General features: G+C 43.5%; 1 protein-coding gene across 1 annotated transcript in view; it reads right to left on the bottom strand.

Annotated features, from left to right (window-relative positions):
• Positions 1-1,185: 1,185 nt before the first annotated feature.
• Positions 1,186-20,983, bottom strand: part of LOC140726010 (uncharacterized) — a 529,984-nt gene continuing 510,186 nt past the window's right edge. The window contains exons 11-13 of the mRNA XM_073041909.1: positions 12,416-12,478; positions 10,873-11,010; positions 1,186-2,728 (exon numbers count right to left, since the gene is read on the bottom strand). Of these exons, the coding sequence (XP_072898010.1) occupies positions 2,565-2,728; positions 10,873-11,010; positions 12,416-12,478 (365 nt within the window). The 3' untranslated portion in view covers positions 1,186-2,564. The remainder of the gene's footprint in view (positions 2,729-10,872; positions 11,011-12,415; positions 12,479-20,983) is intronic.

The following is a 20,983-nucleotide window of genomic DNA, read 5'->3' as shown; positions in this document are numbered from 1 at the left end:
TGTGCTGTAGGTCACGGGAGAGGAACCTGGTGTGGTCTTCTGCTGCTGTAGCTCATCCACTTTAAGGTCCGATGTCTTGTGCCTTCAGAGATGCTCTTCAGTACACCACTGTTGTAGCATATGGTTACTTGAATTACTGTTGCCTTCCTATCAGCGTTAAAACAGTCTGCTATTCTCTGACCCCTCTCATTAACAAGGCTTTTTTGCTTACAGAACAGCTGCTCACTGGATGTTTTTTGTTGTTTGCACCATTTCCTATATATATTCTAGACACTGTTATGTGTGAAAATCCCAGATCAGTAGTTTCTGAGATACTCAAACCACCCTGTCTGGCACAAATAATTATTCCACGGTCAAGTTCAATTAGATCACATTTCTTCCCCCACTCTGATGTTTGATGACAATAACAAATGACCCCAAGATGTGAATGTCTAGCAGAAGGTGCAAGATGACTTCAATAGTGTCTGGAATAAAGGAGATTTGATGATGGTAAACAAATGTTTAAGATATCAGAAACAGCAGAAATCTATTTCCACTAATAGATGGTTCAATGATTAGCAGCAAAAGTTTAGATTTTTGAGCAAAACAGGAATATGAGAGGATTTTTTTGAATAGAGGGTGGATATGAACTGAAACACACTACCAGTAAGAACAAAATAAAGCTTAGCTTTCAATTGGAAATAAATAGGAACTCAAAGGAAGTCAATTTGCAGGACTATGAGGTACGTGGGGGGGAGGAGGGGACTGATTGCATTGTATTATCAGAATTCAGCACAGACTCAAAGAACTGAATGGTTTTGTGCCACTGACTGTACTATGATTGGTAGGACTAGCAAGGTTGCTAATAAATACTGGCATATCTGAAACACCTATTTTTCAAGGATGAATATTAATTTAGTAAATACTGATTGATAACAATTAGTTAACCGTAATAACATAACTGGCAATTAAAATGAAAGGATTGAGTAATGGTGAAAGCACAACTAAAATGGTGGTGGAATACTAAGCTAGTGAGTGGAGATATTTACATGCATACAATATATGCAGCAGATTGTATTTTTTGACAATGAGTAAACAGAAAACAGTAATAAGCTCTGGTCTTTTCACTATGCTGGTCTTCTAGCTAATACTGCTATGTACAGTATATATATTTTTGATTTTGTTATGTCAAAAAATAAGCAAAGCAACAATCATTTTCTTTTAATCAAAAGATCAATATTATGTCAAGTCAAATATTCTAATCAGCATAATTGGTTACAGGAGTCCTTTATTATTGTAAACTATACAGAAACAGTAAAAAAAATGCAGCATAGCTTTTTCATTTTGTAACTTAAATCCAGTCTATAAAGGAAAATTAATTAGAATAAGTTACAGTGTTCACAATTTTCCTTTAGCTCAGATTTTAGGAGAAACATTTAAGACCAACAACCTTATGCTCCAAATAAACAGCACACAACAGTGTAAAGTTATGTTAGTTACTACAAACAATGTTGACCTTCATTGATAAAGGACTTAAAAGTCTCAACTCCAGTATGCATCAAGGCGGTGGAATTTCAATATGTCCATTCAATCAATTAACATGCTAACATAAATACAGGGCAATTTAGTCTAGGCAAAATTGTTAAATGCTACTGCTACACGTTACTTGTATATACTTACAGTCCATATGATGACTGCCATAACTATTGAAAATTAATTTAAAATTATTTTTCACTTATGCGAAGTTTGCAGCCGAAGTACTAATGCTGTGATCAGGTGTGCTTAAGTATTACCTGAACTCCTATCTTTAATACACAAAAAAAAATATTTCTATTTTTAATTTGAAAGGCACATCACCATGTGACTTCTATTTAGTTTGAACTAGTGGTTGAAATCATATATACTTTTAAAAAGATAACTGATTTTTGTTTTAAGAAAAACAAATCTCTCAGGTAGTCAAGGCATCCATGTTCTTTAGCAATATTCAGGTAGAGGCAAGAATGTTTTGACATCAACAACTGCTGTCTAAAAAAGCATATTATTGGCTGCTAGCTGCAACAAGTAACTCTTGAGAAATATTACTTGTTTGTATGGAAAAGCTTATTAACTGCTGACCAAAGTCAAATTTCTATTTGATGCAACAAGTTTATTTTAACTTTTACCTAGCCAGCCAAAGGTTTGGGAAACAAACTCACATCAATGTTGTTTTCAGTTTCAGAACTAATAAGCAGCCTAGGACAGACATGGTTAATGTGCCTCAATCTACTGCGTCACGTTAAAACTAAGCATAATGACAAAACACGGCTTAAAGGAAACAGATTTTTGAACAAAAAAAGATTTCTTACTTATTGTAATATTACTCATTTAAAAGAATTACAATTTTGTTTCCAAAATGATACAGTGTAAAGAACTGTAACAATTTTTAAGGGATGCTGACTTCTTTCTGGAGTGTCCTTGTTTGAGAGTATAATTGTACAAAATATACACGCTGACCGAAATATTTTTGATCTTTTTAATATGACTAGTAACTCATGAGATCTCACTATAGAAACGTGCAAAATATTAAAGTTCATGACATTTCCAGACTACCATATGTCACCACCTGCATCATATTCATCATCATCATCTTCATCGTCTTCATTGTCAACAGCATCAACTTCTTCATCAATGACATCTTCCTCATCATCTTCATCATCTGACCATTCATGAAAGTCAGCACTGCCAAAATCACCTGAACTCTCTTGTTCACCTTCAAAAAAATAAGCCAAGAATATAATTTTGAAAACAGTTGCTCCGATGTTTTTTTCTCTGTGCTTACTTTGTTAAAATGCAAAGCTAATCTTAGTGTTTAGTGTCTTAGATTCATTGTCATCATATCAGTAATCTAATTATAGCAATATTTGTTATGTTTTACAGAGCCTAAATATAGATCATATGACAACTTACTGTTGCTCAGTGATCAAATACATCAATGTAGTGCCATGTCAAGTGACTGAGTCACAAGCAAGGCTATTGCTTTTTTGGCTCGAAAACAGCACTATTTCCAGAAGTTCCACTAAAGACTGCAAACTTCACTTTTAAGCTTCTTAGAACATTGCTGTCAGCTTTCCATGTACTGATCTACTGTTAGCTGCACTACTTGCTTCAACCTATTGCAAACTTTCACAGCTGCCTCTGGAAGCCCTGAAGCTGGGAAGCCATTCAGGACAACCAAGCAAGGTTGCCAGGGAATTCTCTACGGGAATTAATTCTACACTAGTGTATTGTGTTAATGTTTGTACTTTTAAGAAAGCTGCAATGTTAACAAAAATATTGGTATCATGATTTCTGAGGTAAAATGGGATTTGACATTCTGTTTCGGACCTCTGGATTTAGGAACTGAGTCAGCATTTAAACAATTCTCTGTGAGACAGCCACAGTACTGTGGCAGGAATGCCTGTCTTTGTACCATAGAATCTTTACAGCACAATCAGTAGACATTCAGTCCACACAGTCCATACCAGCTTTTTGAAAGCAATTCAAGCAGTACCATTACTCTACTCAATTTTTGTAACATAGAACATAAAAATTTTACAGCACATTACAGGACCTTTGGCCGACAATGATGCACTGTCTATGTAACCTACTCTAGAGACTGCCTAGAATTTCCCTACCTCTATTTTTCTAAGCTCCATGTACCTATCTAAGAGGCTCCTAAAAGACCCTATTGTATCCACTTCCACCGCCGCCGCCAGCAGTGCATTCCATGCACCCACCACTCTGTGCAAAAAACTTGCCCCTGACATCCCCTTAGTACCTACTTCCAAACACCTTAAAACTATGCCCTCTCGTGTTAGCCATTTCAGCCCTGGGAAAAAGCCTCTGGCTATCCACACATCTCATCATTTTATACACCTCTATCAGGTCACCTCTCATCCTCCGTCACTCCGAGGAAGAAAGACCAAGTACACTCAATGTATTCTCATAATGTACACCCTCCAATGCAGGGAACATCCTTGTAAATCTCCTCTGCACTCTCTCTATAGTATCCACTTGCAACTTTACTTCCTTTCAAAAGGTCTGGTTTCCTTTTAGAATCATTATCTCTAATTCCATCACTCCTGTTGTCTGCAAGTCCTAAACCATTCTTATTTTTAGTGTTAAATGCTCTTTGTCTGGAATCTCTTCCCTAAAATGATAGATCAGAAGCAGAATTAGGCAAATTGGACCATTGAGTATGTTCTGCCATTTCATAATGCCTGATCCATTTCCCTCTCAGCCCTAATCTCCTGTCTTCTCCCAAGATCCGTTCATGCCCTGACTAATCAGATATCTATCAATCTCCATCTTAAATATACCCAATGATATGGCCTCCACAGCCACCTTTGGCAATGAATTCCAAAGATTCACCAGTCTCTGGCTAAAGAAATTCCTCCTCACCTCAGTCCTAAGTGGACAACTCTTGATTTTGAGGCTGTCTAGTCTTAGACTTCCCCCAAACCTAGTCTGTATCCTCTACTTGTTGTACCATCAGTTAGTGGAGTCTGCTTATGAGGTATCATCAGATAATAGGGTTCGCTATCCTCTGTCTAACTTATCTATGCCTGACATCACCTTGTATAATTCCATTAATCTTTCTCTAAGCCTCCTCTAATCCAAGACAATTTCACTTTATTCAATTGAAGGTTGTAGCTAAAATCCCTCATCCCTGGGAACTATTCTGGTAAATCCCCTCTACGCCCTCTCAAAACTCTTCATCACTCTCTGACATTATGGTAACTAAAGAGATCTTCATAAATGTTCAGCAGTAGCAGCCATTGTACATTTGTACTCAATCCCTCCATTTAGGACGCTCATGATTCCACAGGGTGTTATGCGAGTACTTTCTCAATATGTCCTGTCATTTACAAAGACACTTCTAAGATCTGTGGTATCAAGTCTCTTCAACTCTCTCGAATACTTCTGCTGAAATGTATCATCATGCATTTGAATATATTAAATTCCACCTGCCACTTGTTCCATGATCTACTTTTGCCCTGAAACAGTCACACCCCACCAATTGCCACACCTTCAGATTTAGTCATTGTTAGCAATTCTGTTTTCCAATATGAAATTTACTTCCATTATAAGAAAAGCAGTGATCGTAACACTGAGAAGTACCATTTGCTATCCTCTCTAGCCCAAGAAGCAAACATTTACCAGGATTGTCTGTTTTTGGTTCTCAAAGCAATTTTTTTCAGTTCAATTTGGCCATTTAAAGAGCACAAATATTGTTATTTCCTAAGTTCCTGCATATTTCTGTAATCTTGCAAACAGAGAATCAATAAAAAAGTGAGGACCAACGTCAAACCAATTTGGTTCCTTGCCTAACACCTTTTTAAAATCCTTCTCACTGCAGTGCTCTAATGCACCTGCAGTAAACTTCCCAAGGGAGTGAAGCTAATGCTCACAACCAAAAGGAAAGTCGTTAACCTCTGCTGACTGCACACAAGAACCAAGGTTAACTGAATACATGTAGCCAAGCTGCAGCATGAAGATGGCTCTTAAGGCTGCTGTCATGTAGTAGGTATACTCCAAGCCACTGTTAGCTTGCTCCCTAAAGCATACAGAGGATGGGCCTTATTCTCAACGTGCACAAGACAAACTTCCCCTGCTATACAGCCCTGTCTTCCAACAGCAATGATTCACAGTGATACTTAAAAACATGGACACATATTCTTGGAGCCATTCTCAGTGAAGACAGATATCAATGGTCAGCGAAGGAAAAGGGTGTTCAAAGAACAAGATCTCAGAGCCAGCACAAACCTCATGGTCTGCTGATTCTTGCCCTCCCATGTGCATCTGAGATCTGGACCACCTCCACAATGTGCTTCAAGTCAATGAATGTAATGAAGTCATAGGAAGTCATTTCTGCCTGTGGCCATCAAACTTTACAACTCCTCCCTCGGAGTGTCAGACACCCTGAGTCAATAGGCTGGTCCTGGACTTATTTCCGCTTGGCATGATTAACTTATTATTATTTAATTATTTATGGTTTTATATTGCTATATTTCTACACTATTCTTGGTTGGTGCGACTGTAACGAAACCCAATTTCTCTCGGGATCAATAAAGTATGTCTGTCTGTAAACAGTGCTTCGATAAAAAATCCTTCAAATCAATTGACAGGATGTGAATCAATCAATGGATTTGGAGGATGTCAACATCCCCAGCACTAAGGGACTGGTTACGCTCAGTTGGCTCAATTAGGCATGGCATGCTGTTTGTGTGGCACCAGACTCCTGTAACAGACACAGGATTAGCAGATGAACAGAGAAACAAATTTATGGCCATGCCCAGAGCCTCCTTGGATAAATGCAAAATCCCTACTCACACATGTTCCATCATTCAGAGGAGAGAAGGAACATCAGGATGGTACTGACAATCCCAAATCCAAGCAGCAAGAGCTCACAGAAGAACTGCATAAACAATGGAATGGGTTCACCACCTCACAACCATCACAGATACTCCTTTCCCATTTTGAAAGGTTCTGTAAATTGCACCCCAGCCTCATCAATCACCTCAGGCTACCTTAATTCTGAGGAATTGTCCAAGAATAATTTACCCTATAAGCTTGCTCGTCTAACTCCAAGCCTACAGAATTCTGAAGCTCTTTAAGTCATGAGTCTAGACTGCCTCTCAGTCCCTGTGGTGGTGAATAGAATCCTTCACTGGGAATGTATCTTGTTCACCACGACTTGCATGGGAAGAATCATCTGCAGTCTCCATGCCCTCCCTGTCTGCCAAAATGCATGTTACTGCTACCTGGTTTTCACAGGAAGCGTGCTTTTTAAGACAGACACCCTCTTCACCTGCTACGCCGCAGTAAGTTGGAAGATTTGCAAATTTAGGTGAGGTGCCACTGGGAATTTCATAACACACCATGATGTGTTGTCATAATTAATTTTGACCAATTTTGTGATTTCTTTGTGGAGAATCAATTGGGCTTTAGTGTGAAACACAAACACATCTTTATACCTCAAAAACTGGGTGCAATTCAACTTCCGTAGAATTATTCTTTAAAGAAATTTCATTACCACTATATATTGTTTTTTATTGGCTATCCTTTGGCTAGCCAATTCTTTGGACATTTATTAAATTACCAAAAAAGATTAAACTAGATAGGAATTCAATAAATAAAACTTGCTATCTGTGACTAGAAATATTCAGAAATGATTACAAATATTTAGAGCTGCTGTTCCGAGAGTTTTTGCATTATCCATAATGGAACAATAATTTGGCCCTTACATGCAGATTTAGTCAAAATGTAAATGAAGCATATATGTGATTTAAGTTTTTAATATATAAATCACATTTTTGAAGTATTATTATAAATATAATAATTTCAATGATGGATTTTGAGGGAGCAGATTTGGGTGGCCAGAGACATAGAGGATTGCCCATGCTGATGAAAGGGTTCACATTATCAGGCTGCCGGGCAAGAAATGTAGAACTTTTGATAATAAGATACCTCATCAATCAGAAAGTGATCAACCTTCCACAGGATGCTGTGAGGCCATGTCACTGCATATGTTTAAGATGGACAGATGTTGTGATACAAAAAGGCATCAAGGAATATGGGGGGAGAAGAGGGATATGGTAATGAGTCAAAGTATTAGCAGTGGGATGTCACAGAGGTTCAGCTAATAGAGTTGCTAACTTATAGTGCCAGCACATAAATTCAATCCTTAAAAAAACAAAGAGTTTGAACATTTTCCATGTGATTGCACAGGTTTCTGCTTGGTGATCAAATTCCCTTCCATTTCCCAAGGTTTACCCCTAGGTGGATGGCTAAGCTGAGAGGGGTGCAGGTTGCAGAGAGTATTAGTGTCACAGAGCCATAGAACACTACAGCACAGAACCAGGCCCATTGCCTCATCCAGCCCGTGCCAAATCTACCCAGTCCCATCGACTTGCACCAGGACTACAGTCTTCCATACCCCTCCCATCCATATACCTAGCCAAATTTCTCTTAAATATTGAAATCAAACCCACATCCACAAATTCTGCTGGCAGCTTGCTCCACACTCTCACCACCTTCTGAGTGAAGTTCCCCTTTCACCCTTCACAATGATGTCTAGTTCTAGTCTCACCCAACCTCAGTGGGGAAAGCCAGCTTGCATTAACCCTCACATAATTTTGTATACCTCTATCAAACCTCCCCTCATTCTTCTACACTCTAGGGAGCAAATCTACTGATCCAGTTTTCCCCATTACCACCTAGATTGTTGATAAACAATATGGACCCAACACCATACCCTGCGGCACACTATTAGTAACAGGCCTCCAGTCTGAGAGGCAACCATGTACAACCACTCTCTGGATTCTCCCACAAAGAATCCAAATTACTACCTCCACTAACCTCCCAAGGACTTTGTCAAAGTCTTTTCTGATAACTTTCTAGAAAAACTATAAGATTGGTTAGACATGACCTACCATGCAGAAAGACATATGGACTATCCCTAATCAGTATCCAACTATTTATATATCCTGTTTTTTAGAATACCTTCCAATAATCTGCCCACTCCTGATGTCAGGCTATAACTTCCTGACATAATCTTAGAACCTTTCTAAAATAATCGAACAACATTAGCTTTCCTCTGGCACCTCACCCATAGCTAAGGACATTTCAAATATCTCTGCTCAGGCCCAGGGATTTATTCAAAATAATTTGCCTCAAAACAGCAAACACTTTCTCCTCTGTAAACTGTACAAAGTCCATGACCTTACTGCTGATTTTCCTCACTTCTATGGATTCAATGTCCATCTCACAAGTAAATACAGATGCAAAAAGTCTATTTAAGATCTCCCCTTCTCTTTTGGCTCCATGCACAGATAACCACTCTGATCTTCAAGGGCACCAAAATCATCCTTTGCTATCCTTTTGCTCTTATTATATCTGTAGAATCCTTTGGGATTCTCCGCTACCGTCTGCTGGAGCAACCCCATGACTTCTTTTAGCCTTCCTGACTTCTTTCTTAAGTGTTATCTTTATTTCCTATATTCTTAAAGCACCTCAATTACTCCTTCCTGCCTATACCTGCTATGCACCTCCTTCCTTTTCTTAACCAAGACCTCAATAGCTCTTCAAAACCAAAGTTCTTTAAACCTATTATCCTTCTCTTTAATTCAGATAGGAACATAAAAACTCTGTACTCTCAAAATTTCTCCTTTGAAAGCCACCCACTTCCCAGGTACACCTTTGCCAGAAAACAACCTGTTCCACTCCACACTTGCCAGATCCTTTCTGATACAATCAAAACTAGCATTTCTCCAATTTAGAATCTAAACGCGAAGACTTTCTCCATAATTATCTTGAAATCAATGGCATGATGATCACAAAATCAAAGTGCTCCCTTTCTATCAGCTGTCCTGCCTCATTTCCTAACAGAAGATCCAGAATCAAACTCTCTCTAGTTAGGACCTCTATGTGCCAATTAAAGGCACTTTCCCAAACACAATTTACAATCTTTATCCCATCCAGCCCTTTTACTATATGGGAGTCCCAGTCAATACCTGGAATGTTAAAATCACCTATTGCAGCCTTATGTTTCCTGCAACAGTTTGTGATCTCTCTACAAATTTGCTTCTCTAAATCCTATGGACTGTTGGGTGGTCTATAATGTAGCCCCATTAATGTGGTCATCCCTTTCTTATTCCTCAGTTCCACCCATAAAGCTTCAGTAGATGAGTTCTCCAGTCTGTGCTGACTGAGCACTGCAGTGACCTTTCTCCTGATTAGTGATGCCACCACTCACCCTTTAATCCCTCCTGCTTTATCACAGATAAAACAACAGAACCCTGGAATATTGACCTGCCAAGACCCACCCCTCCTGCAACCAAATATCACTATTGGCTACAACGCAATAATTCCATGCGCTGATCCATGCCATAAGCTCATCTGCCATTCCTACAATATTCCTTGTATTGAAATACACACAACTCAGAATATTAGGCCCACCATGCTCAACCATTCAATTCCTGACTTTGTGTACAGGCTTAACACCTATCCCCACAACCACTCCACTATGTGCTCTGGCTCCCATCCCCCTACAACTCTAGTCTAAAGTTCCACCCTCCCACCCTATTCAGGTGCAAATCATCCCTTCTGTACAGGTCCCACCTTCCCCTGGAAGTGTGTCCAAGAATCTAAAAATCTGAAGCCTTCTCTGCTACACCAACATCTTAGCCATGTAGTAAACTGTATGATCCTCCAACTTCTGGCCTCACTAGCACGGGGCACGAGTAACAGTCCTGAAATCACAACCCTGGATGTACTGCCCTTTAACTTAGCACAATCTCCCTGAATTCACTTTGCATGCCACCATCACTCTTACTACCCTTGTCATTGCTACCGATGTGGACCACGACTTCTGACTGCCCACACTCCAAAAATAGGAATGCTTTGGACTCAATCTGAGATGTCCCTGACCCTGGCACTTGGAAGGTAACACACCATCTAGGAATCACGTTTTAGTCCATAACAACTCCCTGTCTGTTCGCCTAACCAATGAATCCCTTACAGCTTGCTTTTTCTCCCCCCTTCCCTTGTGAGGCACAGAGCCAGACTCAGTGCTAGAGATCTGACAACTATGGCTATCCTTGGCTAGGTCACCCCCCCACCAGTATCCAAACCTGTTGTTGAGGAGTACAGCCACAGGGGTACTCTGCACTGGCTGTCTATTCCCTTTCCTCCTCCTAATGGGCACTCAGTTACCTTTGTCTTGCAGCTTAGATGTAACTACCTCCACGTCAGTACTGTTGATGAACCCCTCAAATGCCTGAATGATGGGACAATTGGATTGCTTTATGAACTGGCATACACTCAACACATCATATAATGAATGGTTATGTTATAAGGAAATGTAGGACATACCACAATCAGAATGTTCATTTGATCTAGATCCTCCCAGTTCATTCCCATATCGGTCAACACACCAGCATTGACCCACACTGCCATGGCACTGAGTGGCTTTATAATATCCATCTTCATCACAGGCGGGAAGAAAGATACCTAAAGGAACCAAATTCAAGTCATAATGTATGTGTAAAAATTTAAATCTCTGAATCTCTGAGAATACTCTATCCTTTGACAATTCCCTATTTGTCTATTGTATAAAAACAGCTGTGATAAAATCCTCCGGTCATTTTTAACATTTGTTTAAACACAAATCACTGGCAGAATATTTAAGTAGCTAATCTAGTGGCTTTCACAAATACTACTAGTTATATAAAGTAGTTACGGAGCAGGTTTATCCCCAGAAGTAACGTACTGTCATCTACAGAGACAAAATACAACGATCCATTGGAAATTACTGTGACTCTCAGTGGCACAGCCTGAGCTGACTTGAGGCCATACAATTAATCATGATGTCAACAAGAATATCTTATGCATCTCAATCAATTTAGCATACAGCATTTTGAGGAGCATTTTCATTTTCCAACTCAGTTAAAAACAGATGGTATAGGCTCATGACACATTGCCCTAGCTGAATAAAAAATAATTTTATGCATTGATTAAACAATTCATGCCCGAGTTACATCAGATTTCTGTTCACACGAACTGTCTGTAACACGGACAGATCGAAAGTTGGAAATGCAACTCCCCACATGGCAGAAGATGCCTGCAGCCCTGCAGCAGCTGGGCAAAGCACCAGTCTCCCAAATCCTCATTCATTCGTAAACAGGGAAAGACCTGCATCTAGAAATATTCCATGCCCTTAAGAATGTCTGTAATTGGAAACTGAACATCAAAAAGAAACTTGAAAGAGTAGAAACAAAGACAGACATGAGCTTTTGATTAAACTTCAAAAGAAATTGGATAAAAATAGTGAAGGTAATAGGGAAAGTTGATAAAATGTTGGCCCTTATTCAAAGTCAATTGGAATGCAATAGAAGGGAAGTCTTACTGTAGCTGCACTTGTGGGACCTCAGTGCTACAAGCAGTTTGGTTATTCTATTTATGGAAAGATATTTAGTTCTTTGGAGACAGACCAGAGGTTAACAGGCGTAAACCGTGGCACTGGTGTTATTATTCCATGAGGGAAGGTTAAATAGATTGGAATTCTGACCTATATTATTGTCAGTTATAAAACTCAATTATTAAAATATTTCCAAAGAAACTGCTACCACGGATTCAATGCATTACAATGGCAACAATGAGCACAAATAAATCAAAATTATATTTGTTCCAAGTATTACCATGAACTAAATAATGCTTGCTTAGTATTTAGATTAAATGCATATCAATATTTAAATGTACAGCAGAGAGCTTTATTTGTTCAGCATACAGATCAAAGCACACTGAAAAATAAACTTAAGAATACTTTCAAATGGTTTTCAAATTATCTTATGATGCTGATTTACTTTTTCATCATATTTCCATTTTAACGCCAGTTCAAAACAATAACCGAGCTTACCGAGTGGCTTCTTTCCACTTAGCTGTCTTTGAACACTGGTCAGTTGCATCAGGCAGGGTGGATCTGCAACGAGTTCAACATGTTATAAACCTTGTTGGAAACCACTGTTTTTATTAAATAATACTTTTTATAAGATGTGTACTTTTAACAAACTCATATATTTTTCACACTCACTGGCAAAAAGCAGTATGGTAGCTAAACTAATGGTTTATTACCTTAAAATAAAAAAACACGAAATGCTGACAGAACTCAGCAGGCCAGACAGCATCCATGGGAGGAGGTAATAACGACGTTTTGGGCCAAAACCCTTCATCAGGAGTGAAGTAACATGGGATGGTCGAGGGGGGATAAGAAGTGGGGGGAGGGATAAAGTAGAGAGCTGGGAAGTGATAGGCTGGAGGGAAATGGGCTAGGGGAAGGTGGAGAATTATGGGAAATAAAAGAGAAAGAAAGGTAGGGCTGGGGGGAGAGATTATAGTGAGGGGGGAAAAAGAGAGAGAAAGAGAACCAGACTAAAATAATAGATAGGGATGGGGGTAAGGGTGGGGGGCAGGGGTATCAACGGAAGTCAGTGAGTTGGATGTTCATGCCGGCAGGAAGGAGGCTACCTAGAGGGGAGATAAAGTATTGCTCCATCGACCTGTGTGTGGCCTCATCTTGATGATAGAGGAGGCCATGGACAGACATGTCGGAGGTCTGTGGAATTGAAGTGTGTGGCCACAGGGAGATCCCGCCACTGCTGGAGGACCGAGCGCCAGTGTATTACTTTTCCCATTCATTGGTAATGTAGTAGCACATTACCCACATAATGTTTTAATTATGTAGCTTATTAACTAATTGATCACTATCGAAGGAATTTCTTTATCTTATCTATAAAAGTGATATATTTTTCAGAATCATTACCTTTATTCTTTTGTCTATACACCTCTTAGTACCGTTTCTCAGCTCTTTATTTGGCTTGCTTAGTATTTGTTTCTACACTAAAACTGAAATCTTGGAATTAAGACTGCTCGCCATTTTTGACTCACGGAAGAACCCTGAGGATCCAACAGACATACCGTTTAGCTCACCATTTCCTTACTGATCATTAGCGAGTAAATCATTGGTAAATACAGATTGAGAGAATCGTCCACTATACCTATCATTACTTTGCCACGCTTTTGCTCTGTCCTAAGACTAAACTGATAGTATGATAATTAGCTGGATTGGACTTGACCTGGTTTTTCTGAACAAGGCATACCTAGGTAATACTATTGAGTAATTGCTGGCATTGTAACAGTACTTGAAATGCCAAGCCAGAGGTGCAGCTTGTTCCTGAACACGCAACTGGGATGCAATGTGGTCTTATTGCCTTTGCAATTTCCATTGTTTTCAGTCATTTTATAAAACATCACATATAAAAAGACTGGCTTTATTGGTAGGTTGCTCAGGAGGAATGATGTGCATTTAAGCCCTTGTCCAGTCAGTGTCCAATTTCCTTGCTACATTCTGCATTTCTTCGAAATGTTGTTGAAATGTAGCTTCATTGGCTGAGTAAAGCTAGTAGGTGATGGTCAAGAGGACGTTTCCTTGCCCACATTTAACCTTATGCCGCAAGACTTCAGGCAATATTGAAGACTCTGATAAACTTCTACTCCTCGGTCTAAGTACACCACTGTGCAACTGGGTTTTGGACTTCTAACCAGCAGACCGCAGATAGTCAGGATGTACAACCACTCCTCCCTCCCCATCATCCTCAACACGTGTGCCCCCCAGGCTGAGCCCACTGCTGCACACTCTGCTCACACATTATTGCACGGCCAAAAACACGAGTAATCACATAGTCAAGTTTGCCGATGACACGACAGTGGTGGGGCTCATCAGCAACAATGATGAAACAGGCCGCAGAGAGGAGGTGGAAGAGCTCGAGGCCTGGTGCCAGGCAAATAACCTCTTCCTCAATGTCAACAAGACAAAGGAGATGGTTATCAACTGTGGCAGACAAGCATAGCACTACAGCATGTAGTCAAAGCTGCTAAACGCATTACCGACACCAGGTGACCCAACATCAAGGACATATATACAGAAAGGTGCTGGAAAAGGACCAATAACATCAAAAAAGATCCCACCCAGCCTGCTCATGGGCTGTTAGTACCACTCCCATTAGGGAGGAGGTTATGTAGCATCCACACCAGGACCACCAGTCTAAAAACAGTTACCTTCCCCAAGCAGTTTGGCTAATTAACATCTCCACCCACTAATCCACCCCACCACACTCCCAACCACCACTACTTTATCATTTCCTGACAGAGTCACCGTATGTACAGATAACTCCTGTGCCTAACGTCATTTAATAGATATAAAATCAATCCATTTATATCAGCTTGTGGCGACCCAATTACTAGCACACTCGAACCGGCTGACAATTAGCCAGCGTGCAGGCACAAAGGAAGAAAGCCTGAGGGGGTTTCAGTATGTGCCTCTCGAGGCATCCGGTGAGGGAGAGAGCCTTTAAAGCAAGGCTGTGAAGTTGGAATAAACTTTATCTTTGACTGCAATTTACCGACTCCGTGTCGTTATTTTAGCGCTGCGTGTAGCACACCGCTACAATTGGTGACCCCGACAGTCCAAACGTTTTTGGACCGGAGATGAACGACGCCGCATCTGTTCATGCAGTTTCCTTGAAACTGCCAAGCTTCTGGACGCTGCGACCTCACCTATGGTTTCAGCAAGCAGAAGCCCAATTCCACGTTCGGCAGATAACCTCAGAGGATACACATTACTACTACGTGGTGAGCTCCCTCGACCAGGACACAGCGGCCCAGGTCGCGGAGTTCGTACAGTCTCCCCCGGCGGACGGCAAGTACACGGAATTCAAAGCCCTGCTCCTAAGGACTTTCGGGCTCTCCCGCCGCGAGCGAGCTGCCCGTTTACTGCACCTGGATGGCTTGGGAGACAGGCCTCCATCAGCTTTAATGAATGAGATGTTGTCTCTGGCCGATGGACACACACCCTGCCTCATGTTTGAGCAGGCATTCCTGGAGCAGCTGCCCGAGGACATACGCCTGCTGCTGTCCGACGCGGATTTCAGCGACCCCCGGAAGGTGGCAGCCCGGGCGGACTTGCTGTGGAACGCCAAGAAGGTGAGTGGGGCGTCCATCGCACAGATCAACGGGCCATGCTCCCAGCAGCAAACCAGTCCAGGCCCGGCCACAGAGCCCGCTAAACCCAGAGGCAGGGGTGTGGAGCCCAATGAGCAAAGGTGTTTCTACCACCAGCGGTGGGGCGCAGAAGCCCGCCGTTGTCGCCCGCCCTGCCAGTTCCCGGGAAACACCAGGGCCAGCCGTCGCTGATGGCTACAGCGGCCGGCCATCGGGATAGCCTCCTGTATGTGTGGGACAGCAGGTCGGGACGCCGGTTTTTGGTCGACACCGGTGCCGAGATCAGCGTCTTACCTCCGACGAGTTACGACACCTGCAGCAGGGCGCCGGGTCCCCCCCTGCGGGCCGCGAACGGCAGCACTATAAGGACTTATGGCACCCGTCCGGTGCAGCTACGGTTCGGCTCCAGCCAGTTCACGTGGGACTTCACACTGGCCGACGTAGCCCAACCGCTTCTGGGTGCGGATTTCTTGCGGGCTCACAACCTACTGGTCGACCTGCCCAGGAAGAGCCTGGTTCACGCCGAGACCTTTCAGACGTTCTCCCTGGGTGCAGCCCAGTTGCCAGCCCCTCACCTCGGCTCCATCACGCTGTCCGTCAACGACTTCACCAGGGTCCTGGCGGATTTCCCATCGGTTCTGGCACCGCAGTTCGTGGCAGCCATGCCCCGACACGGCATACAACACCACACCCCGACACAGGGACCACCCCTCCACACCCGTGCTCGGCGGCTTCCCCCGGACAAGCTCCGACTGGCGAAGGAAGAGTTCAAGAGGATGGAGGAATTGGGGATCATCCGGCGGTCCGACAGCCCATGGGCCTCCCCCCTGCCCGTGGTGCCCAAAGCGACAGGGGGCTGGAGACTGTGCGGCGACTACCGCAGGCTGAACGAGGCTACAACACCGGACCGCTACCCTGTGCCGCACATTCAGGACTTTGCAGCAAACCTGCACGGCGCACAGATCTTCTCCAAGGTAGACCTCATCCGCGGATACCATCAAATCCCGATGCATCCGGACGACATCCCCAAAACGGCTCTCATCACCCCGTTCGGCCTTTTTGAGTTCCTCCGCATGTCGTTCGGCCTGAAGAATGCCGCACAGACGTTCCAGCGGTTGATGGACGCGGTGGGACGCCACCTGGACTTCGCATTCATCTATTTGGACAACATCCTCATAGCCAGCAGAAGCCGTCAGGAGCATCTGTCCCACCTCCGACAACTCTGTGCCCGGCTGAGTAACTACGGTCTAACAATCAACCTGGCCAAATGCCAGTTCGGGCTCGACACCATTGATTTCCTGGGCCACAGGATTACCACAGACGGGGCAACCCCTCTGCCCACTAAGGTAGATGTGGTCCGCCATTTCCCCTGACCCACCACGATCAAAGGCTTTCAGGAATTCGTAGGTATGGTCAATTTCTACCACCACTTCCTCCCTTCAGCTGCCCGGATCATGCGCCCCCTGTTCGCCTTGCTGTCTGGTCCGGGCAAGGACATTACCTGGGACGAGGAGTCTGCCGCCACTTTCATTCAAACGAAGGATGCCTTGGCGAAGCCGCGATGCTAGTGCACCCCAGAATGGACGTCCCTACCGCCCTCACAGTGGACGCATCTAATACGGCAGTCAGTGGGGTACTGCAGCAGCTCATCGCGGGCCGCTGGCAACCCCTGGCGTTTTTCAGCATACACCTGCGGCCACCCGAGCTCAAATATAATGCTTTCGACCGGGAGCTGTTGGCGCTATACCTGGCAATCCGGCATTTCAGGTACTTCTTAGAAGGTAGGCCCTTCACCGCGTTCACGGACCACAAACCGCTTACCTTTACATTCACAAAGGTGTCCGATCCCTGGTCGTCCCGCCAGCAGCGCCATCTGTCCTACATCTCTGAATACACAACGGACGTCCGGCACGTCTCGGGTAAGGACAATGTCGTGGCGGATACGCTCTCTCGCCCTAACATTCACGCCCTTTCCCAAGGGGTAGACTTTGAGGCGCTGGCAGAGGCACAGCAGGCAGATGAGGAGATCCCGAGTTACAGGACCGCAGTCTCCGGTTTGCAGCTCCAGGACCTCCCCGTAGGCCCAGGTGAGAGGACCCTACTCTGTGACATCACCACCGCCCAGCCCCGTCCCGTCGTCCCGCCACCTTGGCGACGACGTGTTTTCGACTCTATTCATAACTTGGCGCACCCCTCCATCCGCACTACCGTCTGGATGGTCTCCAGCAGGTTTGTTTGGCACGGACTCCGCAAGCAGGTCCGTGAATGGGCCAGAACGTGCATGCACTGCCAGACGGCCAAGGTGCAGCGACACACCAAGGCCCTGCCGCAGAAGTTCCACCCCACCCACCGGCGTTTCGACCACATTCATGTGGATATCGTGGGCCCCCTGCCAGTGTCGCGAGGAGCGCGGCACCTCCTCACTATCGTGGACCGGTTCACAAGATGGCCAGAGGCGGTCCCGCTCACCGACACCACCTCTGAATCTTGCGCCCGAGCACTGATTGCCACCTGGGTATCTCGCTTTGGTGTACCGGCCCACATTACCTCCGACAGAGGCGCCCAGTTCACCTCCAGCCTGTGGTCAGCGATGGCCAGCCTGTTGGGGACTCAGCTGCACCACACCACTGCCTACCACCCACAGTCGAACGGACTGGTGGAGCGTTTCCACTGTCACCTGAAGTCGGCTCTCATGGCCCGCCTGCGAGGAGCTAACTGGGCGGACGAGCTTCCCTGGGTCCTACTCGGCATCCGCACGGCGCCCAAAGACGATCTGCACGCTTCGTCGGCCGAGTTGGTGTACGGCGCACCCCTGGTCGTTCCCAGGGAGTTCATACCAGCCCCAAGGGGGCACGAGGAAGAACCCACAGCAGTCCTGGGCAGACTACGCGAGAGGCTCGGTGCCCTGGCCCCCGTACCCACTTCGCAGCATGGGCAGCACCCGACCTGCGTACCCAAAGACCTGCAGAACTGTAAGTTTGTGTTTGTACGAAGGGGCGGGCATCGGCCACCGCTACTGCGGCCCTACGAGGGGCCGTTCACGGTGCTCAGGAACAACGGGTCCACGTTCGTGCTGGACGTTGGGGGGAGAGAGGAGGTTTTCACGGTGGACCGACTCAAACCGGCCCATGTGGACTTGGCGCAACCAGTCCAGTTTCCGGCACCGCGGCGCAGAGGCCGACCTCCCAAACAGGGTCCGGCCCAGACTGTGGACATAGGGGGGTGTATTGCCGGTTCATGGGGGGGGTTATGTGGCAACCCAATTACTAGCACACTCGAACCGGCTGACAATTAGCCAGCGTGCAGGCACAAAGGAAGAAAGCCTGAGGGGGTTTCAGTATGTGCCTCTCGAGGCATCCGGTGAGGGAGAGAGGCTTTAAAGCAAGGCTGTGAAGTTGGAATAAACTTTATCTTTGACTGCAGTTTACCGACTCCGTGTCATTATTTTAGCGCTGCGTGTAGCACACCGCTATAAGCTAATATTTATTGTTTTTTTATTATTGTGGTTTTTGTGCTGCATCAGATCTGGAGTAACAAAAATTTTGTTTCGCTTTATACTTGGGTACTGGAACTGCCATTAAACAATTTTGAATCTTGCTGACTGTATACCATGTGCTGCCTCTTGTGGGTGTATCCTGCCAATAGGATGATGTACCCAGGGATAGTGATGGATGAATTTGGTACAGACAGGTCATGCTGTTTCTTGACAAGTCTGGGGTTAACTCTTCAAACTACTCACTAATTCCCAGATGTGGGTGAACAGACTCTGGTAAACCTACTGGGCTGCGAATAATTTTACCACGTCCAAGTTTTGGACCCTGGAATGATGCTAGTGGCCTGTCTGGTTACATTTTTTCCCATTTGAATAAAATATTTATATGTAATAAAACAAATGGCCATTTCAGAGAGCATTTGAGAATCCACCAAACACAATGGTATAGGGCAGACTAGATAAGGAAGGGAGATTTCCTCCCCTCAAGGAGATTGATGAGGCAGATGGGCTACAAAAATGTGGTAGATTTTGTGATCAGTGTTAAACTACTTACTAGGCCAAGAATATAATTTATTCACTGGCATCCTTAGGGATAAAGCTTTCTTGAGACGTTTTCATGCTGTTTTCATTAAGGACTTTGCTCAAGCAGAGCTTCACTGTATTATAAACCTTTTTAAAATTTCTGCGGATAATACTTCAATGAGAGATCAAATGAAAAATCTTTCAAGCAACATTATATTACTTCAAAAGAAAACGATGAGCTTCAGTTTAACAAAGCCAATGTGAAAGATAAATAGAGGATAACATCAGAGAACTTACAACTTGAAGAGGCAAGTAAATGACAGATGGTATTGCTCATTTCTAGCGATAATGTTTTCCAATTTAAAATCAGCACACAAAAGCTTAACAAAAAACAAATAACAATCATAACATTAAATATTGCATTCAGTTCTGTTTGCCCATTACAGGAAGGAGGCGGAGGCTTGGGAGAGGTTGCTGAAGAGGTTTATTAAGATGCTGTCTGGATTAGAAGGGGATCTGCTATGAAAAGAATTTGAACAAACTTGATTTATTTCTCTGGAGCACAGAAGCTGAGGGGAAACCTGATAGATCTTTGTAAGATTATGAGGAGCATAGCTAGAGAAGACAGATCAGTAGCTTCCCCCCCGCCCAACCAAAACATCTAATACTAGAGCGTATGTATTATCTCAAGGGGGAGTTAAGTTCAAAGTGGATGTGCAGAGCAAGTTGTTTTGATTTGAGAGAGAGGGTCCCCGGAAGGCACCATGGTAGTGGAGGCAAATATGACAGATGCATTTAAGAGGCACATGAATCTGGAGAGATATGGGCATATGGACATAATATGGATCTTAGACAGTAGCTAGTGTATTAGGCTTTTAATTACTTCTTTAATTCAATCAGCACAATATTGTGCTCTGTTGCTGTACTGTATAGTTCTACGTTTGATGTTCTGTATACATTATTTATAGGGATACAGAAAGCAACTTCTGTTTCCTATAGATACACAATGGGGAACATTTTGAAAGATAGCCAATACATCACAGTTCTCCATTGTACCCGCCAACAAAATCTCTAAGGAAAATAGATTTGAAATATGCATTTTGAATGTTCTCATGAACAATAATCTAGTAAAAGCTTTACTGCTTTCAATGATTCACATGAATGTTAGATTCATTTTCTCTTGTCAGTCTTTTCATCAGCTAGTTAATTAATTTTTCAGAAGCTGTGATTAACATTCAGATCAAAATCCAGAAATCAGCTCTGTGGTTGTGCTAACTTTTGGTATGATTTCTTGGCCAGTGCTTTTACTAGTAGACATTCATTATGCTTCAGTTCAGTAATAGAGATAAATGTTGTTTTGTCTCAATAAATGACTTTTAAATTGTTACGAGGTTAGACATTTACATGTAGAGA

This window comes from Hemitrygon akajei, chromosome 4 (assembly GCF_048418815.1).
Source record: "Hemitrygon akajei chromosome 4, sHemAka1.3, whole genome shotgun sequence".
Lineage (NCBI taxonomy): Eukaryota > Metazoa > Chordata > Chondrichthyes > Myliobatiformes > Dasyatidae > Hemitrygon > Hemitrygon akajei.
This window is presented reverse-complemented; position numbering and strand designations above follow the sequence as displayed.